The sequence below is a fragment of the Xenopus tropicalis genome, chromosome 2 (genome assembly GCF_000004195.4).
Source record: "Xenopus tropicalis strain Nigerian chromosome 2, UCB_Xtro_10.0, whole genome shotgun sequence".
NCBI lineage: Eukaryota > Metazoa > Chordata > Amphibia > Anura > Pipidae > Xenopus > Xenopus tropicalis.
In genome coordinates this window covers 91,774,276-91,801,461 of record NC_030678.2, presented here as the reverse complement: position 1 = coordinate 91,801,461, position 27,186 = coordinate 91,774,276, and the positions used below count along the sequence as shown (strand labels likewise).

General features: G+C 38.5%; 1 protein-coding gene and 1 long non-coding RNA gene across 3 annotated transcripts in view; one reads left to right on the top strand and one right to left on the bottom strand.

Moving 5' to 3' along the window:
• ints2 (integrator complex subunit 2) overlaps positions 1–18,778 on the bottom strand; it is a 31,951-nt gene extending 13,173 nt beyond the window's left edge. The window contains 13 exon segments of one of the 2 annotated variants that reach the window (NM_001030525.1): positions 1,278–1,412; positions 2,154–2,222; positions 2,866–2,980; positions 3,078–3,149; positions 4,119–4,244; positions 4,594–4,820; positions 5,441–5,614; positions 6,435–6,565; positions 8,057–8,170; positions 10,862–10,964; positions 12,380–12,518; positions 17,307–17,609; positions 18,711–18,778. In NM_001030525.1, coding sequence (NP_001025696.1) covers positions 1,278–1,412; positions 2,154–2,222; positions 2,866–2,980; positions 3,078–3,149; positions 4,119–4,244; positions 4,594–4,820; positions 5,441–5,614; positions 6,435–6,565; positions 8,057–8,170; positions 10,862–10,964; positions 12,380–12,518; positions 17,307–17,599 — 1,698 coding nt within the window. In that variant the 5' untranslated portion in view covers positions 17,600–17,609; positions 18,711–18,778. 2 annotated transcript variants of the gene reach the window in all.
• Positions 18,779–18,878: 100 nt separating this feature from the next.
• LOC101731276 lies at positions 18,879–26,616 on the top strand. The gene is made up of 2 exons (XR_208288.4): positions 18,879–19,009; positions 21,034–26,616. It is a non-coding gene; the product is annotated as an uncharacterized LOC101731276 (long non-coding RNA).
• Positions 26,617–27,186: the final 570 nt, after the last annotated feature.

Here is a 27,186-nt window from a genome sequence, read left to right as displayed (position 1 = left end):
GAGTTGTGGTGTGAAACTTCAGTCTCAATCTGTTGTAGTATCACACCTAGGGGCTGATTTACTAACCCACGAACGGGTCGAAATGAGTCCGATTGTGTTTTTTTCGTAAAGATCGGTATTTTGCGATTTTTTAGTATTTTTTGCGATTTTTTCGGCGTCTTTACGAATTTTTCGTTACCAATACGATTTTTGCGTAAAAACGCGAGTTTTTCGTAGCCATTACGAAAGTTGCGTAAAATCTTGCGATTTTTCGTAGCGTTAAAACTTACACGAAAAGTTGCGCCTTTTTCGTAGCGTTAAAACTTAAAAGGTGCGAAGTTTCGCGTAAGTTTTAACGCTACGAAAAAAGCGCAACTTTTTGCGCAAGTTTTAAAGCTACGAAAAATCGCAAGATTTTACGCAACTTTCGTAATGGCTACGAAAAACTCGCGTTTTTACGCAAAAATCGTATTGGTAACGAAAAATTCGTAAAGACGCCGAAAAAATCGCAAAACATACGAAAAAGTCGCAAAATGTTCGTTTTCAAGTCGGAACTTTTCCAATTCGGGTCGGATTCGTGGGTTAGTAAATCAGCCCCCTAGACTATATAAACTGCCAAACTAAACATAAGGAGAAATTCACTTTTATATTAACCTAAGAACCTTTTTTAGTTGATCTTCATTATTTTGTATAGTTATTTCATTACTATACACAATTATATTATATTAAACCTAATTATGATCAAAGCTCAGACACAAAACTGAGTCTGAACAGATGCCATTTACAAAGATACTTGTGCCATTGCATGCTCCTAACAACTTATGGCAGCACCAATTTCCCTGTTTATCTTGTTTTTATAAATTATGTGCAGGTGCACTCACTAATGCAAGGAAACTCTAGAATTTCCACCAGCCTGGATGTGGCAATAGTTCCAGTGTTCCCTCATGGGACTGCATCAAGTCACCCCTTTTGCAGCGCTAATGCCAATATTAACATTTTGTGCACTGGCATACCAGAAGTGATGCCATCCCCGCTGAGAAATGGTTTGTTCACATCTGAGAGATTCACGAAACACAGAAGATAATTAGTGTATACATTGCTGCACTAAGCAACTTATTGTGCACCACTATTATTATGGAAAGCAGGGCAAAACAGTATTGTGGGCAAAAGTATTTCATCCAAAAAATTTTCATAAATAAAGCTTACTATCTTTTAGCATTTTACTTCCATACATCAGCAATACTGTAAATTGATGTCACAAAACATTAACTAAAACATTAACTAAAACATTAACTAACCTTTATTGACACTTTGTGCTTAGTGAATGCTCGGCTTCTCAGTAGCTGATATATACAATGGATAGGTAGAAATCCACTAATATTAGCACTGAGGTTACTTGTAACTGGCACTCGTACTGCATGAGCTGTAACAACCTAAAGTAAACAGAAAAAACAATCAGGTCAATAAAACAAGTAGCATTTCCTTTTTTCAAAATATCTGTAGAAATCTGTAGAAAAGACACACTTGTTAATTGTTCTTATTGAGTAAAACTTATTTACATGTACCACATCTCACAGTAATGCAGAGTCGTTGTTTTATGTGACAGTTTTATAGAGACCAGCAATGTTTCGGGGTATCGTTTGCCTGTACAATGTGTGGTGTGTGCTTTATGAAGCAATAGAATGGTAGAGTCAAATGCTAGAACGCTTTGGGGGGGGTCCAATGCTAGTGCCGTTGCACCCTCTGACAAATTTTCATAACAACCAGCTTTTTGCCGCCCCTGGTAACTGACCACTTACTGACATCTGAGGCAAGGTTCTCCCATTGCCTCATGGCAGGAGTGGTCCTGACTGGCCCTTTATGCAAATTCAAGAAATAAATGTAACCAGTTTCAAAAGATGACCTTGGAATTGCCTGGAACTGCGTTTTTACACAGCAGAGCTGGACCAAGTAGTATTGGCATCCAAGTCCTGCCCACTCTCTGTTTGCACCACCCCAACCCAGTAGTAGCCACCACACACTTTCCAAACCAGTTGATGCCACACCCACCCTCCCAGCTGACACTTAACATAGTAGCTTACTTAGGAACTGCACCCCCAGAGCAATGGATTTTATAATCTAGCTGAAATAATAGTTAACAAGTAATGATACGTCAAAAAAGGCCCACAATTTACCTGTTCTGTAAAAATTTCTTGGGTGAATATCGTCTTCATTCTACTAAGTGAACTTGGCTTTATAACAATCTGAAAAACACAGAGTGAGCACACAAACTAAAAAACAAAACCAGTGTTGGACTTTTACTTTACTTTTATCTGATTTTCACTTAACTACGTGAGCTCTAATATAATAATATATGCACGTGTGTGGTGAACAGATTCATAAAACCTTTTCAATATTTACACTCCCTTTAAAATCAAATTACATGAAAATCAGACTGCTTTTCCTTCGTTAAAATTTTGATTTATTTAATACAGCTTAATGACACACAGTTATTTCAACTGTTAATACTGAATTTATGGAATGCCTAGTACAATACCTGCCAAATTATTACATTAAATTAGCAAAAACATCTCATTAGCCTAGTACAATAAAGACCTTGGGGATTTTTTACAATAAATTGGTATTAAACACAATTGTGGCTAATAGCAAGATCAAATAAAATGGATATAGCAGAACAGATATGATTATAAGCCTGACTATATTTAATAATATAGTATGTATTTAAGAATGTATTTACAGAATGTAATAGACATTTGTGCACAAAGGATGAAATTGTTAATATAAGTATTATATATCATAGCTCTAGTTTGGTGTGATATATGTGAAAAGATGATTAAGGAGGCAGATACAGTCTCTCTTAATGAGTAACTTATGGTTTTCAATTACCTTCATTCCCAAAGTGGAGCAGACCAGATCAATGATAGCACTGAGCTGGTTGCTGTGAAAATACATTGCGACCAACAGCAGCATCTCTCCAAATGAAGCAGACACACCTGCGGTACTGTAAAGCATTTTTAAAACAGTGAGTTAAAGGAAATCTCAAGATGCTTTAGTTATGTGATAAAAAAAATATTCTGCAAAATAAATGATGGTCTTACCTTTCAAAATATGCCTCTTCTTTTATCATCCAACTTAACCACATCAGCATCAGCTGCTCCTGTTCAGGGGTACTGCAGAACCAACACACAGCTTATTAGAAAAAGGTGGGTACTTTTCTGTTTCTCTCCTGCACCAAAGAGCTCACAGCAAAGTTGATCTATGCATTCTAAAGAGTTAATGGTAGAATTAAAACTAGCTTTGCCAGTTTTTACAATATGAAGAAATTTTAAAAGGAATATCAACAAAACAGATTTTTCAAATTCAACACTAGAATTTATTTTAAACTTTAAGAAATTTAATTTACTGCATTTCATCTAGATCAGTCCTGAAATCATATAGTCGGTGAAAAAGACTATTGCCTACACATACTTAGCTGCCAGCACCTCCAAGAGGATGAAAAGCCACTGCTGTGGAATAACACAATTACGGGAGAGGCCTGTACAGTTTTCATCCAAAGAAGAAGTAGTAATGTAGTAATAGTCTTCACTTAGTCATTCATTTAAGCTTTTCTCTCTCTCAGAACTCTGTATAGTTAATAAAGTACCCCCTTTTGAAAATGATAAATATATTATATATATATATATATATATATATATATATATATATATAGCACAAAGCTAACAGGGGGTACTTTATTATAATACACAGGTTTCAGTGAGTTGCGTTACAGAAATGATGTCACTAAGCACCCATTATAACTTATGACACCACTAAGCACTGTTTATAAGAATATATTTTTCAAGATATCCATGGCTATTGGGTATTAAGGTTATAAGACCTTATGTCAGTGGTTAGCAGTTCAAAAATGCTCTAAAACAATAGAGGCAAGTTAAATGGCTTCTGGTGACCCTAGTATGTGTAAATGTGATAGTGACCTTAGCCTGTATGCCCTACTAAAACAGGTACTGGTGTGAAGAATGAACAAATACGAAAAAGCAAAGCACTATATAAATCCATCTCCAGCTTTCATATACAAGTATATATAAAAAAAAAAAAAAGGAGAGAGACAAAGTGTAATGCAGCATGACCTTTCAGCATACCTGACAACTGTAGAAAAAGCCAGAAGCATACAGAAAGACAGTGAAACAAAACGCACACCAGCAGGGGTTGCAGGAGGGCGGCTTGTCATTAACTGAAGGACTTGTTCTGCCTCTTCATCCGTGGGCCTGTAAATATTAAACACGTTATATTTCTGTTCTATTTGTTAGTATTTTTTTTTTTTTGCAAACTAATATGACCAAGATAAGAAATAGAGGCAGTTATTAAATGAAAGAAACAAAACATGAATACAAAAAAAGCTACATGTCTAAAACAACAAAGTGCATGCAAAACCTATTTATAGCTAGGGTTCTTAAGGATATAGGAACAACAAAAATTCCGCATTTTATAGTTAGATACAATTTCATGTTCTTTTGCTAAAGAGTTAATTCTACAAAAATGTCTCTGTTGATGATCATAAACTGGGAAAAAGACAAACAAGCTAAATAGGAAAAAAAAATATGTAATTGGATATACTTGAGGCCAGCAATTCCCATTAAAGCACAGTAAAGGCGAAGCAAGGCACTGGCTTTCACAACATGTTCCTCTTTCAGTCCAGGATGCACAGATACTCCAGGTTCCTGGGACTTTTCAGCCTCATCTGCCACAGATATACTTTTCGCAGCTGGAAGAATTCCCATTAGTTCTGAAAGAAGCTGTCTTCTCATTTGCCACAGTACTGAACTGCTATTCTCTCGCCTTCTCTACATGACAAAATATAAAAAAACAATGCAAAAGCAGGATTTAGTAATGATCTTTGCTTTTCTTAATATGTTGAGAAACATGCCAGAAAGTCATGTTATAAAATATATCTTTGCTTGGTGTTAGTACTGCCATAATGTACAAATACTTCCATTTTTATATGATTATTACCACTTGGGGAATTCATTCAATGAATTTTAAGTAAAATATGTTGTTTTAATTTATATATTTAATAGATTTATATTTTTAATATATCATTTTAATTAACAATATTCTCTTTCAATATGTAAAATGATAAACTGATGTTTCATAGAACATTTAAAAATAAAGGTATTTGAATACAAGAAGGCAGCACAAAAAGGTAAATCCTAAATTTTCTGCAGAATGGCATCATATTCAAGTATATCACTGTTTGTTGTATACTTGGAAAAAGTTTTGTAAAGCATATGAGGTACATTACTTGCTTGTACTTGACCCCAACTAAGATATAATTAAGCCTTGTTAGAGGCAAAACAATCCTTTTGGGTTGATTACATTACTTGCCATGTTGATCAATTAATGTTTAATTGATCAACATGGTTGATTTGATATAAGCTTTCATAAGTACCATCAAAATACTCACCAGCTGACCATTCCGGATAAATGTTCCAAACCAAGTTCGGACTTTTGTGTTTGTTCCCAGTAGCAATCCACTCACAAAACACACCATATTGCTTACTCCATCTTCGCCCACCTCATTCTTTGTGTGGTCCAATGTCAAAGCTACTCCAAGTCCAGGGAGATGACATTCTTCTACCTGGCACAAAAAAAAAAACAAAACACATGATTATTTAAGACATATGCTGTTTTCCACAGAAAGTAATGTACTCCTAGTATTAAATGTTTCATTTAATGGAAGTAACAGCTTTCCTCAATGAATGTGCACACTAGGGGGCACATTTACTAATTCACGAACGCTCCAAGTGTTCAATCGGCGTATTTTCGGTGACTTTTTTCGTACTTTGCGACTAAATTTGTGCAACAAAATCGTATTGTTCTGCCGAGTACGAAAGTTTCTGATTCATTCAAGCTTCGGTATCGTGACTTTCCTTGGGCCAGGTTGGAGCTGCACAGTGCCATTGATTCCTATGGGAGGCTTCCAAAATCATGCACAGAAGGAGCAAAGTCAGAAAGGTTTTCCTGCATTTTACGATCTTTCGGATACGAAAATTTAGTGACTTTTGGATCGCCAATACGATATTATCATGACTAATACGATTTTTTCGTAAGCATATTCGGGATATTTGCAATCTTAAGAAATTATTGTATCCAATCTGAATTTATCCCATTTGGGATTCAAACTCGCGTTTTCATGAATGTGCCCCTAGGTATACACCATAGAAATGGCATTGACATATATATGGACATGCAGGGCTAGAGGTGGTGGAATGATGCACCCAATGAAGTAAATTAATTAGGAAGCAGGAGCTTAGCGACCATGGAGCAACTAGATACCTCTGTCGTTTAGTATGCTATATTTTAAGTGAGTCATGAAATAGTCTATAGATTTAAGGAACAGCAAGTCACTAAGCCCTGAGCGTTAAATAAATAAATAAATATATAGACCAACAACTTACCACCATGCTGCGCACTTTAAGGGCCTGAGATGGATTCATCTTGCACAGCTGGCGCAAGGCTTCAGTTCTACGCCTTCCACCAATGCTTTCCTCATCCTGACGCTCTCCATTTTTAATTAAACTTCTACAAACTATTAATGAGAAAAAGTTTACGCTGGAGAATTTGTGTATTCTGTATTCTAGAAGGCACTGTTTGTGCTTTGTGCTTCATAACAGTTCAGGTGCTGCTAATGTCTATACTTTTTAATGTATACTGTATAAATAAATAATACTTTTTATGGGATCTGACCCAGAAGTTGCTGTATTTCTCTACAGTACCATGATTCGAGGAACCTTATTGGATTGCACCCAGAGGATATCTGACTGCAACAATGTAACCTGAAGAGCATGTTCTAATTAACTCCAGCAGTCTGGAGTGGCCTTTTCCTTTAATTTTGAATACTGCCTTCCAAACCTCAATCTTCTCTGTCTAACTAGCCATATCTTTAAATGTAGGATTTAAAAATAGTCAACTATTACATTGCCTGAAAGTACATTAAAATACATTTAAAGCAGTGATACTCAACCAGTGGCCTGCGAGAAACATGTTGCTCACCAACCCCTTGGATGTTGCTCCCACTGGCCTCAAAGCAGGTGTTTATTTTTTAATTCTTGGCTTGGGAAGTATTGGTTGCATAAAAACTAGGGATGCACTGAATCCCCTATTTTAGGATCCAGCCAAACCCCAAATCCTTTGCAAAAGATTCAGCCAAATACTGAACAGTATCCATATGCAAATTAGGAAAGGGAAGGGTTAAATAGTGAAAACGTTTCAACTTCTGTGTTAATGTGACAAAAACAGAATCTCAAACCAAATCCTGGATTCGGTGCATCCCTAATAAAAACCAGATATACTGATAAACAGAACCTCCTGTAAGCAGCCAGTCCATATAGGGACTACCAAATAGCCAATCAGAGAATCTTGTAACCCCAGGAACTTTTTATGCTAGTGTTGTTTCCCAACTCTTTACAGTGGAATGTGTTTTACAGATTAAAAAAAAAAAAAAAAAAGTTGGGAACCCCTGCATTTAAAAAAGTCTATTAACAAACAAAAAGACAAGCACTGTTGTATCAGAAGCAACACAATAATGAACAAATTAAAGGCAATTGAACATTTAAATCACTGGATTATAGTCACTTACCTGATATATCGGCCCAGTGCTGCTTGTAGCAGAAACTGCACTGGCACAAGGTACTTTTCAGCCAGCACCATGGAGGGATCTTCTTCTAGCTTCTTCTTTCTATGCACGGGTGTGGATATGCAGTATGCACATTCATCGGCAGCTACTTCATTTAGAAGTGGAAGAAGATAGCGGTGCTCACTGAAAAGTATCCCAGGCCAGTTCAGTTTTCTGCTAACCCGGGCCCAGGGTATCAAGTAAGTGATTATAATCACTGGGGGGGGGCATCATATTTGGCACCCCCTAGTGATTATAATTTTCCTTCTCCTTTAAAATCAGAGATCTCGAGTTTTAAACTTTTAGGTCAAGAATTCAAGAACCCAAACAATCTGAAAACCCCTGGATTAGTGCATTATCATATAACTAAAAATGTGCAGTCTATAGTGATTTAAATGATATTACCTTCACTGAAGCTGTCAGGAACATTAGCCACTAGCAAACAAAGAAACCAAGCTCCGTTGCGTACGTGGAGCAGTGCTTCAGCCATGTCATTAATTGGTAAAAGAGTGTGTAATTCTGCAAAAAGAACAGTTATTATTGATATAACTCATTTCTGGTTTGTTGGAAGGCATTTTTATTTTATCAAACATATACCCACTGTATTTTCTTAGGACATGTCAACGCAAAAAATTACTTTTTGCCTAATAAAATATAACAGTAATTCTAAGCAATTTTCCATTACGTATGTATTAAAATTTTAGTGATTTAAAAGTTATTTGTAAATGTAACTGCTATTAAAAGCAGCATTTGCTTAATGCCTTGTTATGACTATTTGAACAATGTTGCAAAAGCTTGTCTCCTCCAGCAAGTCAGGTCTACCGATCTGCTGGCTTGTGTTACATTGTTTCAAAAGCCAGAGCCACCAGGGCAGAGAATGAAAAAGGAAAGACAACGCTGCGTTCAATAGAGATATATATACCAATAAAATGACCATTACAAATTTGTAATGAAAGCATATTGAAAAGTTGCTTAGAATGATTTTTCCTTTTATATTATATTTTTTGGGTTGACATGTCCTTTAACAGATAAAAACTACTTATTCTCCCTCTTTTCACAGCTACTGAGATAAAGGACAAATAATAAAGAACTCCATGTACTACACTGTTTATGTTAGATAAATGTAGTATAATATAAAGTACCTAATAACAAGCAATTAAAAACGAATTACTATTTAACATGAGTTCAAAGACCAGCACTTGTGCTGAAAATACTTTTGCCTATTGTTTAAAGCAGTGCTGTCCAACTGGCGGCCCGCGACCCCCCTCTGTGTGGCCCCCCACCTGTCTGGCTGCTTTGATGGCTTACCTTTGAGTAAGCATTAAATGGTATAAGTACTGAGATTAACTGGCCCCCTGCATGGTTCTCACCTCAGATTCAGGCTGTAATCCCTCTGTATTGTTTAAAAATGTAATCCACTGTGTTGTTCACACCTTTTAATACCTGCATTGTTCACCCCCTGCAGTGTTCACACCTCAGGCTCAGACTGTAATCACTCCCATTGTTCACTTCTTCACACCTCAGACATAGGTACTGTAGGCAGAGTATGGCACATACAGCCAGCATAGGGCAGGTAGAGTATGGCACACACAGGCAGGGTAGGGCAGGCAGAGTATGGCACACAGAGGCAGCATAGGGAAGGCAGAGTATGGCACACACAGGCAGGGTAGGGCAGGCAGAGTATGGCACACAGAGGCAGCATAGGGAAGGCAGAGTATGGCACACACAGGCAGGGTAGGGCAGGCAGAGTATGGCACACACAGGCAGGGTAGGGCAGGCAGAGTATGGCACACACAGGCAGGGTAGGGCAGGCAGAGTATGGCACACAGAGGCAGCATAGGGAAGGCAGAGTATGACACACACAGGCAGGGTAGGGCAGGCAGAGTATGGCACACACAGGCAGGGTAGGGCAGGCAGAGTATGGCACACACAGGCAGGGTAGGACAGGCAGAGTATAGCACACACAGACAGCATAGGACAGGCAGAGTGCTGCCTGTGTGTGCCATACTCTGCTTGCCCTATGCTGCTTGTGGGAGGTGAACCTGGCAGGGGTTTCTTGTGGGAGTTTGTTAGCAGTTGGAAATAGCCATTAAATGGTCCCAAAGGTGTGTAATTATGTACTGGGGGTTGCTCTGCTATCCACAGGGGAGGAGGAGGCATATGGAATTTAAGGGTATATCTTAATATGACATAATTCTTTCACATATGAATGATGGTTGATATCCCCACAGTAAGGACCAAGCATTTGGGATTTTGCTGTGCAACCACCATTGTGATAAAATAGGTGTGGTTTGAAGTGGGTGTGGTTTCAAAAAGGGGAGTGGTCAAAACTGGCTTCCATTAGCGGCCCTCCACCATGTATGCTAGAGAAATTCCGGCCCTCGGCACTGTAGAAGTTGGACAGCACTGGTTTAAAGTATGAAATTTATGGATTTGAGCTACACATAGCAGACAGGGAGTTTAAGCTGCTAAATGTTACATCCTTGCTAAGGTAAATAATTAAATTACGAGTGCACAGATAAACCCTCTGCATAATGAACTCCTGCTGATGAAACAGTCACAACAGAGTGAAGAGGGGTAGTATACTAGTAATCCATCTACTTCACAAGGACCCAGACATGGGATGCTTTATTGCCCCCACGGAGAATCTCCTCTCCTGTTGGCAATGAAGTGCCTTACAATACCTGCCCTTTCACTTATGTCACAATTGCTGCATGTAAAACACATTACATGCAGCAATTCCTGGTAAAAGGCTAAAAATGTGGTGGCATTTTTTTAGCAATTACCCAGGATCGCCGCATGCAAAGCAAAGAGGCAGCTACTGTCAGGTGCTTCATTACCTGTGGCAGAGGTGATTTCCCACCAGGGGATGAAGCACGCCATGTGTCAGTACACTGTTTGCTGTTTTGATTGCCTGAAATTTGACATCTATTTGCAAAAAATATTTAAGTCTAGTGCTGCAGTAAGCACCTCAGGGCCCCCCTTTGAATTGGTTGATTGGTGCATGTACATATTTATCATGCGTAGATCACAGAAGAAAGGGGGTACATCACAGCCCCATCTCCCTTCTAAATCTAGGTGCAAGTATCCAGCTGCAAACTGGACCAATATTATTTTATTTTTCCATTTAGCCAATCAAAGACAGCAGCTGTTGTCCTAGGTTCACACCCTTTGCCGCCTATATGGTAAATTCAACCCTTCTAGTAGTACCTGCTTGTAAAATGCAGAGAACATCTGCAGCTTCCTCCATGTGTACAGGGCTTTCAAAGAGTTCAGATGATTTCAGAAAGAACTCACCACTTGAATCAGCTACCTTAAAAGAAAAAAAATGAAACAAAATGAACTACTTGGGCCCACCTAAGATGGCAACATTACCATGTTTGAGTTGCAGCAGTTGTAATTCTATTATTAAAGGTAGGCATGTCACCCATACTTTGAAAGGGAACAAAATACCAATAAGCAATTCTGTGTTTGTGGTGTAAAGACTTAAATGCCCATGCGGTAAAATGTATGTGGGACAAACCATAAGGAAAATGAGAACTAGGATTGGGGAACACAGGAGATGAAAAAACAATGTAAAAACTCATACACCAGTCAGTAAACACTTTTTTGAAACATGTAAAAGTGCAAGTCTCAGGTGGCTGGTATTAGAACAATAAAATCACCAACCCGTGGAGGAAACAGAAAGAAGCTGTTACTACAATGTGAAGTCAAATAGGTAGACAGGCTCATTACATTTAAACTGTTTGGATTAAATGATGCACTCATAAATGCTTTTTGTGAACTATTCAAATTGTCTTTGCTTTTTCACAATGAACTTATGATGGCATGGACTTTATGGGTAGGAGACAGTTACCTGCTTTTTATTTATTAATTGTATTTGCTACTTTATAAATACTATGGCTTTGTATTGTAACACTTGTGATCAGGTTGTGTGAGTTTGTGTGTATTATCGGAGTAAGCCAGTAGATGGCAGTACCGTGTAAGTAGAATTTGATGTATGTAATTTAGTGTGTCTGGCCACATAATGGAGCTGACACGTTGGTTTTTGAGGGTTTTAAAAGGTCACTTGGGTTATGCACATTCTTGTATAACACCTGATGAAGGATCAATGAATCCAAAACCTGTTGTGTGGTATAAAATAAAACTACAAATGACTGATTGGCACAGTTCCCCAGAGTATTTTGTTGCTGATTTGTAAAGTCTGGATAGCGTGACCGTGCCTATACTCTGCATGAAGAAATTATATATTAAAAGCAATGGGATAAAACTTTATCCACTATCTTATTGTGATATGTATAACACAACTAGTGAACTTTATTTATATTTATTAAGGTTTACTGCAAATATGATATAAACAAACCTAAATATAGGATTGCAACCTAGACCAGTATGTCCGTACAACCTCTGTGATATTTCTATCCCACCCTTCCACCCACTCCCCTAAGGCTCCACTAACATATTTTGATTACATAATTATATACCTCCCAATGGCCAATTTTTGCTGGACAGTCCTACATTGCAGCCCTGAAAAATTAGCTTTGTTGGAAAGTGTGCAGGTGGGGATCTGTCACTGTGTACAAGGGCATGGTCAAGGCGGGATTCAACCTCTGGTCGGTTGGTATATTGAATATTTGTCACACTATGTGACACAGGTTGAAAAATATTGTTCTATACAATTACAAAATATCAATGGTCATAAGACACATAAGTTCCAGCAAAACTTACCTTATTTATTATAGCCAACAGTTCACTTAACACTAGGCGTAATCTGCGAGGAGAATCGCTGTGCTCAAACTCCAGCGTTAATCCATGCTGCAGCTGTGATACCAAGATACTCTCCCCACTGCCTCCTCCTAGTTTGTGTCTAGGCAATAAACGTAAAAAGGCAAGGGGTTAAACACTTCAGGCTACAGTTTGCTGTTCTGTTGGTTATCATTTCTGCAACTAAAATATATTATTTTAAAATAAGCTGTTCAGCTGTTAACTGGGTTGCTCAGGCTTAGGCTAATGCCACACGGGCATATTCTCACCAAGCCGAAAAGCACTTGCCGAGAATACACCCCAGTACTGTAGATTCTGACAAATGCAAAAGTACAGAAATTACAAACACGTACAAGATTATGCTTATAAAATGCACATCAGTCGTGCAAACAAATCAGCCCACCCTTCCAAACCCAGAGCCCTTGACAAAGCTCCTCGTGAAGGGGCGAAACGCGCGTCGGGCTTGTAGGGGGGTGGAACGGGTGTTGATGCGGGGCTCTGGGTTTGGAAGGGTGGGCCGATTTGTTTGCATGACTGATGTGCATTTTATAAGCGGGGGTGCCTCAATGTAAAAAACGGGAGGTCTGGCTGCAACATTGAGCTACCTGTACTCAATTTATGGTGGGGTGTTGGGTACAGAAAACGGCTGAATTCCAGCCTATAGCTGAAAGAGTCCTGTACTTTAACACAGCTATGACGGGGTCTGAATCCCCTACCCTGTCTCAGCAGTTAATATAGCACATAAAGGAAACTGGACTCGAGTTCTCCTTGTTTCGCAACAATTTTGCAACAATTGTTGCCGGTGTTTTTTTGCAATCTCTCCTTGGCTGCCTCTATAGGGCTGTGGATTTGTGGAGAGTGTTTGATACAATAGTTATTTTTTAAGCAGTAACAATTTAGTGAATTGAATGAGGCAGGTTAACTCTGAGCAGCCCTATAATACCTCATAGTTTGTACCTTAATTGAATATCACCCCAGGCGATTTTTAATGGGGATTATTCTAAGACATACTTCACCTTTTTAATTTTTACCAATAAAGGTTAAGTTTTAATGTCCTACAACACCTGATCAAGTGAATTACCCGATTATAATTTTTACCTCTTTTCTCTTTCTTTGGGGTTAACGGTGCAATAATTCTGAAGTCTAGACTTTTTTTCTGTATAATTTTACTTCAGTTGCACGTTACCTCAGTGTTCTCACTCCATTTCATACAACCTCAAGATAGGAGTGTAGATGGCTATAATTTGAAGGTGTATAGTTAGTGAGGACGGTGCTAGCTCTCTCCATTCCTATATTTTCTAAACTTTGCACAGTCAGTCACTGGGTGACTACGCATTCAGGTTTTTTAAAAAAAAATAAATAAAAAAAACCCTGCAAAGTGGGAGGGGCCAACAGCAGCCAATCATATTGTACCCATTGACTTTTATGGGGAAATTGAAACTGCTGCCAAACTTACAGCTTTGAGGCTACACTCCCCAAACTTGAATCACATAGTCATGGGGTCAGCCTGAATGAAAATATAATGATTGTTGGATGCCCAAAAGTGGGCGGAGATGTGAACAGCCAATCAGATTTTACCTATTGACTTGGCAGAAATCCAACCTGCTGCCAGTCTCACAGTAATAACCCCAGGGTCCCCAAACTTTGCAGGGTTAGGCACCAGGTAACTGTGGTTCAAGGTAAGAAAAAGTGGGCGGAGCCACCAACAGGCAATCAGAGTTTACCTATTGACTTTCAATGGGGAAATCCAACCTGCTGCCATTCTCACAGTACTAACACCAGGGTCCCCAAACTTTTCACAGTTGGTCACTAGGGGACTAGTGACCAACAACCAATCAGATTTCACCTATTGATTTTTATTGGTTTGTTGCCAGGCTTCCCAAACTTTGCATAGTCAGACACTGGGTGACTACGCATTTAAGGTTTTTTGTATTTTTGTAAGTGGGTGGAGCCACCAACAGCCAATCAGATTTTACCTATTGACTCTAAATGGGGAAATTCAACCTGCTGCCTGTTTTGAAAAAGTGGACGGGGATTTCACCTATTGAATTTTATTGGTTTGATGCCAGAGTTTGCAAACTTTGAACAGTCAGTCACTGCATGACTTTGTACCCAAGGTAAAAAAAAAATGTGAGCGGGCCGCCAAAAGCCAATCACATTTCTTTCATTGTTTTCAGTGGGAAAATTTTAACTGCTGCCATTCTCACATGTTTAATGTCAGGGTCCCCAAACTTTGCACAGTTTGTCACTAGGTGACTATGTTCCAAGTTTAGAAAAGTGGGTGGGGCCAACAAGAACCAATCAGATTTCACCTATAGACTTCATATGTTTAAATTTAAACTGCAGCCATTCTTTAAATATTAATACTAAGGTCTCCAAACTTTGCAGAGCTAGTCACCTGGTAACTGCAGTTCAGTTAGAAAAAGTGGGTGGAGCCAACAACAGCCAATCAGATTTTACCGATTGATTTTCAATGGGAAATTCAACCTGCTGCCATTCTCACAGTATTAACACCAGGGTCACTAGGGAACTGCATTTTTAGGTTTTAAAAAGTGGGTGGAGCCACCAACAGCCAATCAGACTTCACCTATTGAATTTTTTTGGTTTATATTTAAAATGTTGCTTTGCTCACACTATTTATGTCAGGGTTCCCAAACAAGTGGGAGGAGCCACCAACAGCCAATCCATTTCCACCCATTGGTTTATATTTAAACTGATGCCATTATTTAAATATTAATTCCAGGGTTGTTAAAGTTTCCAGAGTTAGTCACTGGGTATTTGTCATTCAAAGTTAGAAAAAAGTGGGCGGAGCCACCAACAGCCAATAACATTTCACCTATTTACTTTCAATGGTGAAGTGTAAAATACTGTCAGCCTCACAATGAATGCCTGAGTCCCCAAAATTTGCAAAGTTGGTCACTGGGGGACTGCAGTTCAAAAATAGGAAAAGTAGGTTGGGCCACTAACAGCCAATCCGATTTCATCCATTGAATTTTATTGGTTTAAATTTAAAATGCTGTCATTCTCAAACTATTTATGCCAGGGTGCCCACTGTTTGTCACTGGGTGACTTCGACTCAAGGTTAGAAAAAGTGGGCGGAACCACCAATCACAATTCACCTATTGACTTTAATGGGGAAATTGAAACTGCTGCCAATCTTACAGCTTTGAGGTTACACTCCCCAAACATGAATCACATAGTCATGGGGTCAGCCTGAATGAAAATATGATGATTGCTGGATTCCCAAAAGTGGGCGAAGCTGTGAACAGCCAATCAGATTTTACCTATTCAAATTGCTGCCATTCTCACAGTATTAACACCAGGGCCCCCAAACTTTTTACACTTGGTCACTAGGGGTGCGCAGTTTTAGTTTTGAAAAGTGGGCAGAGCCACCAACAGCCAATCACAATTCACCTATTTACTTTCAATTGTGAAGTGTAAAATGCTGCCAGTCTCACAATTTTTTTGCCTGAGTCCCAAAACTTTGAAAGGTTGGTCACTGAGGAACTGCAGTTGAAAAATAGGAAAAGTGGGTTGGGCCACTAACAGCCAATCAGATTTCATCCATTGAATATTATTGGTTTAAATTTAAAATGCTGTCATTCTCACACTATTTATGCCAGGGTGCCCACTGTTTGTCACTGGGTGACTTCGACTCAAGGTTAGAAAAAGTGGGCACACCCACCAACCACCAATTGGTTTTTGTTGGTTTAAATTTTAACTGCTGCCGTTCTTTAACTATTAATCCTAGGGTCCCTAAACTTTGCAGAGTTAGTCACTCGGTAATTGCAGTTTCAGGTTAGAAAAAGGGGGTGGAGCCACCAACCGCCGATCAGATATCACTTGTTGACTTTCAGTGGGGAAATTTAAATTGCTGCCATTCAGACACTATTAAAACCAGGGTCCCCAAACTTTGGACAGTGGTTTTTACTATATAACTGTGGTCCAAGGTCAGAGAAAGTGGGCAGAGCCCATTCAGTGACTTCATGTTTTTCAACCCAACATGAAGTTTGTTCTCAAACTTCCCTTTCTAGTTTCTCATACTATGGCAACTAACAAACTGAATCACACAAACTTTGAATATATTTGCACTGGATTCTTGGATGTTTGGTGTACTCTGTTTTTAATTCCAACATATAACAGCTATTGGCAGTGAGTTAATGAACAGCAGGACCCTGCACAAAAGGGGGTTATAGTTCAAACAACATATGGCTTATAACAGTGATCACCAACCAGTGGTTTGTAAACAACATGTTGCTCACCGCCCCCTTTAATGATGCTCCCAGTGGCCTCAAAGTAAGTGCTTATTTTTAAATTTCTGGCTTGGAGGCAAGTTTTAGAGGCACAGAGACACACTTTTACTCCAAGCAGAGCCTCCTGCAGGCTAGCAGTCCACATAGGGCTACCAAATAGCCCATAACAGCCCTTATTTGGCATCCTCGCAGAACTTTTTTCATGATCATGTGGCTCACCAACACATTTTACATCTGAATATGGCTTGGGGATTCCTGGCTTATAAGGTTAAATCTTTGACTTCTGCTTGAATATAGCCACAATTAATATTTCTGAGTTTAATACAACATAATGAATGTGATTTGATAATGCCAATTAAGGATTATTTGCAAGGAAGAGGCCCCACCCTATTACCCACCAGTGATTTACGGGGGGAAGCAATTTCTTAGCTTGCAATTTAATAAACAATTTTGTTTTAGTAGTGTAGTACAGTGTGTTAAAATGCTAACATTATATGGTTTTGAGACATAAAGTCAGTCCATTTTTAACAGGTTGAAAACGTAGATGTTTTTTATACGAACCCTAGTGTACTGCATGGAGCTAGGGAACAATCAGAGCCCCTCCACTTCGGAAAACACCACATAAAGTCATACCATACCTCAGCTGCTGTTCTTTGTTAGCATCTTGTTCTAATGCATGAAAATCCACCGACAGTAAAGCCACAATAGAATTAACAGCCTCTACTCCTGAGAGCAACCGGAGCAGCAGCTTCTTATCCTGGGCCCATTTCTGACTTTGGTCTGCTGGGGCACACAAGGCCATGCGGACAAAGCAAGGAAGGAGAAGCCTCAGTTCAGGGTCACTTAGGGCAGCTAAGCGTACCACATCTACTTTCTGCATTGCTTCAAATGCATAGGGGCTGACATACTGCAGGCCAGAATGTTCACCCATCGTGTTAATACTGTAAACAAAAACAAAACAGACTGTAATAAATTCACAGATATGCAAACACAGAAGTAATATCAAGGACTACTGATATAATAGTGCTTTCTAAATCTGACAATGTTTTTACAGAATAAGTAGGATGAAACAGAGTGCTTCTGTTCTAAACTGTTATTCTTTAATAACTAAATTGTTACCAAAGTTTCTTGTGTGCCCAGTATTGCCATTTCTCAGAAATATAATAAGGTGCTATTCATAGCTTACCTTGGCCTTTCCCTTACATTTCAGATGCTTCAGTACTGCCCTGCCTCAACTGGTAACATTACAAGGAGTTTGACTACCTCTCATAAAAACCCAAATACAAAAGAGAATGATAGTGTTGGTGTTCTAACAAAAAAATCAAAGTTGCCAATAAATCCATCTTAGGTGGGACATTCAGCATTTTTACATAAGGCTTCTTGGTACCTTTAGTTATACCTGTGCTGCATATCTTCTGTTTAAAACAGGGAATTTTATTTATATACTATCAATGTCCACTGTAAAGGAATAAAAGTACAGGCAGACAAGTGGGTATGGTGTGTACAAAGTAAAGACAAGGTTTCCGCGAGTATGTCAGATACTAATAATAATGAACTTATGCAGCTGGGAAATACATCTGCCTTTTAAGAAGTTAAGTGAGTTCTCCACTCAAAAATTGTGGGAGTGGGGGGGGGGGGGTTAATGTTGTTCTAAGCAAGTTAAATGCAAATGTAACTGCAGTGAAATGTAGTGTTGGTTTCTTGCTGTTCTGACTCTAAAAACAATTTAAAAGAACCAGTTATCTCCAAGTCTTTTATTTAGCATTGTTTGAGGAGTCAGAGCCAGCAGTGCAGAGCATATAAAGCACAAGAGCCTGCTTCCAATTGCATTTACAAAGTTTACAAATTCCTTTGAATCCATTTAAAATTCTTAGCAACCGCACATTGGGAAGTTCCATAGCATTATATTTTTATAAAGCAAAAAATAGTTTTTGGTGCGAAGAGCTTTTTTTTTTAGACTGAAGTGATACAATGAACAATGTGGCATTTTATTTGCTTCCATTCTGAATGGCGGTACTACCGTGCTCATATAAATGACATACCGCCCAACAGTCCCGCTTTCCCCAGAACGGTCCCAATTTTTTAAACACAGCCGGGAATCCCGGTTTGCTGTTTAAAAGTCCCGCAGCGACGATACAGTCCCTCTCCTCTGCAATTGCCGGAAACCTGATCCGGGACGTCACAAGTCTGATGTCGCGGGAATGTGACGTCACAGCACATGTATATAACCGCAGTATCCGGCGCAACCTTACTGCTTGAGGGAGGCTTAGGTCGGAATAGAATGCTGTTGCACAAAGGTTCGCCGGTAGTAACCGCTGAGAATTTTAGTTTTGCGGCAGGGGTAAGAATAACATATGACCTACGTACTAACAAAACTCCAATGTGTGTTGTTAACCTGCCTGTAACTCCTCCCGCCCCCCCAGGATTGCAAATACCCCCCTTGGGTAATTCTTGTTTGTATGTATGTATATCTATTTATAAAGCGCTACTTATGTACGCAGCGCTGTACAGTAGAATACATTAATACAAACAGGGGGTTAAAGATAATGGATAAATACAAAGTACAACAATAAATACAATAAATACAAGGTACAGTTACAATAAGAGTCAGAAACACAAGATGAAGGAGGTCCCTGCCCCGTAGAGCTTACAATCTATATGGGAGGGGTAACTAACAGACACAAATGGGCAAATGTAAGTGCTGTGGGTCACAGTGGGTGACATTACAATATAAGGGTTTGAACATTAGATCTTGCTTTGGATCTTACTTGGGATTTATCAAAGGACTTTGGAATGTGACCACTTTAATCCTGTTGTTCTTATATTGAATATCAAATCCAAATCAGCCAAGTCATTTCAACTGCCCCACCAGGATGTCTGGGGCCACTCGCATGATGGCAGCCTTGTTTACTTCTGCAGGCTTTCTTACTAAGCCAGTGCAGACCTCTCTCCTGTGGGATGGTTACCTACTTGATATATACTCAACCCACTGCTGATCTCCTGTGAGCCCAGTGAATAAAAGAAAAATGACCAAATAGCCACACCTTTGGTAAACTTAGAACTTTAAAATGGGTTAAAAAAAAATGCTTCTACAGGCTGGAAAGAAAAAAAGGACCCCTTAATTGCAGAACAACTTCATTATGCATTGTAAAAGGTCACCTCTATATCATGGCCTAATGCATTTCTCAAAACATTTGAACATTTGCATCTTCCCAAGTATTTCAGTTGCAGCTTAATCATACCCCTAACTACTGCCATTCTAGTGCCAATCCTGAAATAGATTGACACCCAGAGTGAATTCTCTACCAGCCTTTGCCAACTAACTGCAATAAATCTGAATTCTGCCTTTAAGTAGGCAAATTAGGAGATCACTATTACTTGGTGCTGGACTGGGATTTAAACTCCCCATCAAAGCCAAAGTTAAAAATATAACCTGCTTCCATATCAGGATAAGTACATTTTCAGAGTGTTACTGGCATTTCTGCCTTTTCCATTATTGCTCCTAAAGGAGCTGTGTGCTGCGAGCATATCCTTTGTTTTATTGCAATCCCTGCTGGGTGGTTATCTGCCCCTCAGTAAGTGCATACATGGATCTATATCATATGACTGACTACTATTGTCTATCTCATGTCACAAGAAGGGTTCCAAGCCCTATACTTAAAGGAACAGTAACACCACAAAATGAAAGTGTTTTAAAGTAATTGAACTATAATGTACTGTTGCCCTGCACTGGTAAAACTGGGGTGTTTGCTTCAGGAACACTACTATAATTTATATAATAAGCTGCTGTGTAGCCATGGGGGCAGCCATTCAAGCTGGAAAAAAGGAGAAAAGGCACAGGTTACATAGCAGATAACAGATAAGACACCATTGTATTCTACAGGGTTTATCTCTTAGCTGCTATATAACCTGTGCCTTTATTTCTTTTGAATGGCTGCCCCCATGGCTACACACCAGGGTTTATATAAACTCTAGTAATGTTTCTGAAGCAAACACAAAACTTTTACCAGTGCAGGGCAGCAGTACATTATAGTTTAATTTCTTTGAAATATATAAATGTTTTGGTGTTACTGTTCCTTTAATAACAGCCATTATTAATGTGACACCTATATAACCATGTAACTGTTGTTTATGTGAATCAAACACTCAGTGAAAAATATATATTTGAGTACAATGTGCAGTAGTTTTGATGCTCTTTATTCAGATCTCAGCAGAACTTTCAAGGGACACCCCTCTTTTTCTTTGGGTTTCCCCCTGAAAATATCTTTTTAACCGTCTTCATGTATCAGTGTGTGCCTTTACAGCTATATGGTATGATAAATAGTTTATCCTCCAACTTGTTTATTTCATCATTTGTTCCAACAGCACTTTATATAACTCTACTTAACATCTATTGATTTGATCCTCCTTGTGATGTCTAATGAAGGAAAATAATCATTGTACTTGATTTCGTTGCTTACTGAGTTAGCAGCTCACTGGCCCAAGAGTGTGGACAAAAATCTCAGCCTGAGATGATTGGGGTGGATGGAAAGCCTAGTTGGAGTGAGGACCTCATTTAACCATGAATGCTGTTATCTCTTGGATTTGGACATAATTCCTAAAGAGCTGATCATTGGCCTGTGACTTACCCTTAAATGTGTAACACTGGTATTTACAATATGATTCACTATTACTATCTACTGTGTTGAAATCCAGCTTACTTTGTTTCAAAATGCTTTCTGCCTATTTTCATTTAAAAAACATCCTTATTTTCCTGCTTATGCCATTTTAAAACACTAATTTGAAATTGTTTTTACTGAATGTCCTACCCCATTTCCCTTTATAAACAATTTGAGCAAACACCCCCTCAACAGCTTTTGAGCAGCTTATTACTAGAGGGCTTCTCAGTTATTTATTAGTACCTCTTGCCTCATCAAAACTAGGAACTGCTTAGGTGAAACTGGTTTCATTATCTCCTTTATTGAGAGAATGTGATGTGAGATAGACATAACAGATAGGCATCACATGGAGTAGGTGTCTTTAATGTTGAGCGCTGTGAGATAATTGTTAGTGGCCATTGTTGTGATGACAGAATGAAGAGATCTCATTTTGAACTTGGGAGAGTGGGACGAACGAACTTGTTCAACTGCTTTAGCTCCAGGACTGGTCAAATTGATCTGTTCTTCTCATGGACCAGAGTAATTACTGAATCATCCAGCATGTCCCTGATGACCTCTGAAAAGGCTTGGGCCCAAGTGGGTTCTCTGGGAACCTGGGACATAAAGAAACGGTTGGGAATTGAGAGAACTCGAGATGATAACCAAGCACACTACCTCCTGGACCCATGCATCCCGAATGTGAGAAAGCCATACCTCCTAAAAGATCAAGAGCTGGCCCAAATTGCAGAGGGTTGACTAACCCATAATGCGGAGTTTTGCTAGTCCGGCTGTTTGTTCTGGAATGCCACCCCTGCCTGGTCATGGAGGAGAATGACTGACCAATGGAGCCCAAGTGAAAGAACCTACCTCTGCAAAAAGAACAGTTCTTGTTTTGTGGTAGAAGGGTGCTGCAAACAAAAGTTTGCTCTTGAAGGGAATAGAGGTTAGGGACTTTTTTTTTTTTTGAGGATAGATCAGCTGACAACAACTTCAGCCAAAGAGAACTGGCTGCCATAGACAAGGCTTAGGCCCTGCTGGAAAACGGTGCGTAGTCCAGGGCACCTTCACAGATGTAACTGTTGGCTTCCTTGATTTGGGTAGCCAGACATGCCAGCTCTTGTCTGGACGTTCCCAACATGATGCCATCCAGAAGCCATTCTACCCAAGATTGAGCTGCCCTGCCAAGTTGATGTAAGGATGGGACAAAGAGCTATCCCTGAGAAGGACAAAATGGACCACAGGAACCCCTTTAATTTGAACTAAGATCTAGCAGTCACTGGTTTTGGGCATGCTATTAACAAGTCTTCATTGAACACTACCTCCCTCTGGTTTTTAGGATACTCCTATCCTCATACCAAGCATGACTTACACCGTAAGATAACATTTACTTCAGATATAAAGCAAGAGGATACTGAATGACAGTTATTTACTACATGTGCTCTATTAAGCAACTTCTTGCTATATGTGTTAATAATCTGACTAACCATTGTTACCTATTGATTACTAAATATACAGTATGTCCTTCCTAGGGTTATTTTGCCTTCCTCTACTATTAGTACCTCTAGTACTAAGAGTTAAGCATGAATTCACTTGAACAAAAAGTTCAACTTAATGTACAATATTCCTTTGTAACAAATGAGTTTCTAGCACCGATACATCATGCAAGAACTAACAGCGCACTTTTATTACCATTCTAAAAGCAAAAAAATATTTAATTAAGAGACAACACAAGCAAGGCTTCATGAATAATTTATTTTCTTTTAAGTATAAACTTTTCAATTCCTTAACCACATTCTGTACAATTCTATTTATGGCACTTGGCAGCAAAAATATTTGTTCTTCATTTTGCATTTAGGTGGGGAAAAAAAACGAAACACTTGGACCATTAACCATCTCAGTGGAAGAAACATAAATCCACTGAATGTAATCTACTATGGCCCTCATGTATGGACCAGCTACTTGGACTGAAATTCTAAGATATGTAATCCCTTAATACCATTGTGTTGGCCCCCCTCCTCTTAAGAAATAAAATAGATTCAACATGTTTTCTGCAAATACAAGAGATCTTCATTGTAAGAATATAGAGAGAAAGATCTTGCCATACTCTATAAGAAAGCTAGGATGGATATGCCTCAAGGCTAATTTGGCATTAACACCATAATTTTGTTTAGAGAAAAAGAAAAACTCCACCCAAGAAAATCATATTACGGCTTTATGGGTGTAAAATTCAGATCCAAATTTCTTTGAATTTTAATTGCAACACTCATATTCTAGAGGAAACAGCCAAATTGCCTTCTGCAAAATACTACAAAATAGTCAATAAAATTCCAAAATGAGGGGAGGGGAGAGGGGTATCACTCAAGAAAATTGGTATTCAAAAATAGTTGCCTAACATATAAGAATACCTTATTTAATTATGTGTTAAACTTCAATTATCTGATGTCTTAACGAAGGAAAATGCTGTTGGTACCATAAAAAGCCCAAATAAAGATATAAAACTTAATTTAAAATATATTACAATAAATGTAAATTAAATTAGCCCTTGAGTAAAATTAAACATACAAAACTGGGGTGTAAAATAAAATTAAAAAAAAAAAGTATTCAAAAAAAAAATCTGCATTTTAGTTTTTTTTTTTTTGTTTTGTTTTTTTTTTCTTTTCCTAAAATTCATGGTGATAGCATTTTATACACCAGCAACACTGTTTCAGGAAATCAGTCACTGATTTCCCCAAAATAAATTTTGATCACAGTCCCTTAATTGACTGATCGAGCAATGGTTTAATCACAGAAAATGTAAATTACACAAACAGAAAAGGAAGGAAAAAGCACATTCTGCGGTTACCCACACAAAGCAAAAATCAAATGGTCACCTTGGAAAATGTCATGTTGTGTGATTTACTCACATGGAAGCCACACAAGCATTTCACTGATAGCAAGCTTTTATTCCATTGCATCACACAACACAAGTCTGTGGGCTTCTAGGGTATTCTTAAATTGTAACAGTCTACCACACTTGTTATATCCCTCCACGTGGCTCCATGTTCTTTGTTCCTGCAGCTGGAGCTAGAAGCTTTTCTATCACAGAACAGCCTTCTGCCCGCCATCTTGATGTTTTATTACAGTGTGGTATCACAAAGGCAAAATGACACAATCATCTGTACCACCTGTAATTGCTGTTTTTGGGCAACTAGGAGGTGCAATGGTTTCAAAGGAAAGTCTATATCCCCTTTAAGATATTTTAAAATGTGTGCTGGTTTTGCATACATTTCCCCTTAGCACTCCTCATTCTCTAGGCTTCTCCAGGTTCTGGTCACAAAATGCACAGCCCATAAGGGCAGCAAACACACCAGCAATAAACTGCATGGGATCTAGATAACGTATGCTACAGTATGGTTCAGTGATAGACACACATTGGAATTCCAATTGTTGCAAAACTAAAATTAAGCTAATTCTACTAGCTATTAAGAAAGCTGTAGTTCTGCAACATCTAAACGGTCAAATATTGCATATCATATAAGTAATGTTTGGCATAAAGATACCATAGAGATGAATCGGATGGTGTTCTGCTTGTACCTGGAGCAAACCAGCCTTAAATGTGCAAAATAAAGCAGCATTCAGTCATAGCTGAATACGGACTATCCCACTGAAATATGAATGGTCATATTTATCTACATCAACTTTGTTGCATTTGAAACAGTTTAAGGTTTTAAAATAAAAATGCTGCTAAGCAGAAACTTGTCTTGGCTCAAATAGCCCATAGGAGCCTTCCCCTAGTAAATGTGCTTATAGTGTGGGTAAACAAATAAGAACAAATGGCAATAGTGTTTGCAGTTAAGGGAAGCAAGTGCAATTTAACACCTACAAGTTAACAAAGTGGCATACTCGGAGTGCGGGAGAAGGCAAACATGAGAAGTGGAGATCACAGTTGATCATGTAGTGTGGTAGCAACAGAAGCTGGAGTGCTGCAAATCTAGTGGTTAAATGGGGATAAAAGAAAGGAGCAGGAAGAGACACTGGTAGGAAGGGCACAACTGGCAAACCATTGACAGGAACAGTCAGGAACCATCGTTTTACACTTCCCAAAGCAGAACCTTTTATTCCATTCACACATGGCATTTTCAAAAATGTCCCTCAGCAGCATAATTACACCAATGCTCGAAACACCGGCTGCTAATTTGCCAGCGTTATTACGAATGTGTGCTCCAGTGCCAGTCTCATAAGACTTGCTGGTGCCATTCTACAGTGTATTTTAGCCACATGTAGTAGCTACCATTGCATTTTCATTGCAGTTAATACTCTTAGGGAAATGTAATGACTTTTTCAGCAAACTACCCTGCCTTGTTTGCTGTTTTAACGGCCATCAGAAATACATGCCTGCCATTTGGCCGATGGAATTAATTTCAATGTAAATGCATTTTCAGCGTTACTACACCGCCAAGGGAATTTTTTTAAAAATGCAGCATTAGCCATAGTGTTGTTGAGCCTATTCTGAACAACGCCATATCTTTATTGTGTAAAAGTCACATTATTAGAGTTAGAAAATCTAGAAATGGCTCAGTTAAGAGTGTATCCTTATTTAAAGCTTCTAAATCACAAACAATAGAAGTTAGTGCAAGTCTAAGGACAATGTCACATGGTCATTTTCCTGCCGCATTAAAATACCAGGGAAGACATGCACAGTAAAAACAAAAATATTCTCTGGGGCAAGGCACAAAAATTGTCAGTAGGGACAACTATTTATGAACCTAGCTGGTTGGAACCCACTAGTGATACATGGCAGTTACTAGGAAAGCCTAGTGCAGTGGTTTCAAATAATGTGGGGCTGGCCCCCTCTAGGGGTCCTGGAGTAGGGACCATAAATTTCCTATTCCTCCTTGATACTGCTGGAAGCCCAGCTTTACACAGTCAATAAAGGGGAGATTTAGGAAGTGCTGGCTTAGATATGAGCTAAGGGGTGCCTGATAAAAAAAAAAATTGTTTAAAAATCACTGGTCTTGCGTGAGAGCTGTTTGCCTATTAGCCTCACTATGGCATAGAGTTGAAGACATTTACTCCAAAATCCAACCTGTAATTTCATTAGAATGATATAAGAGTTTGAATTGGGCACAAACGTAAATCAAATAAAATCAGAAAGATTGATGCTCTAATAGGAGGGGGGTGGTACAAATTATTTTAAATAGCCACACATTTTCAAGAGCGCAGATAACTACACTAAGTGGCATGCTTACTAACACTGGAGATAAGTATCACTGTTGAGGCTTGCCATAGCAACCAATCAGCAATTTGATTTAAAAGTCACCTACAAGTTTGGGGGGAAAAAAAAAAAAAAGCAAAATTCCGATTGGTTGCTATGGGCAACATCAGTGGTGATAGATCTCCAATGTTAGTATCCTTTGTGTTAATAAAAGCTTCCAGAGAAATGGGTTTTTATGTCGTTGTTGTTGTCTGAGCTATTTGTCACCAAGTGTTTTATTTTAAAGAAAACAAAAAGTTGATACTTTCTTAAATATTTATATATATCTATGTATATATTTTATATATACATATAAAGCAAACTTGATTTTTTTTTCTTTCTCTATATGAAAATGTTAAAAGTAAATACTCTGTATTTACAAAACTTGCATTTCTTTATCTGAATACAATTTCAGTTTTTATCCAAGTAGTGAATAGAGGAAATTGCCAAGATGATCTTTGTTTAGACAAAAAAAAAAAAAAAAGATGAAAAGTTAGTCATGGAAAGCGAGTCAGAATGCCATCAATATAGAGAATGTATTTACACGGCACAGAAAAAAATGTTTAAAAAAAAAAAAAAAAAACTACTGATGCTCCAGACTGACTGTTTCTCATTAAGAACAATTTTTAGCTGACTATATGGTTGGAA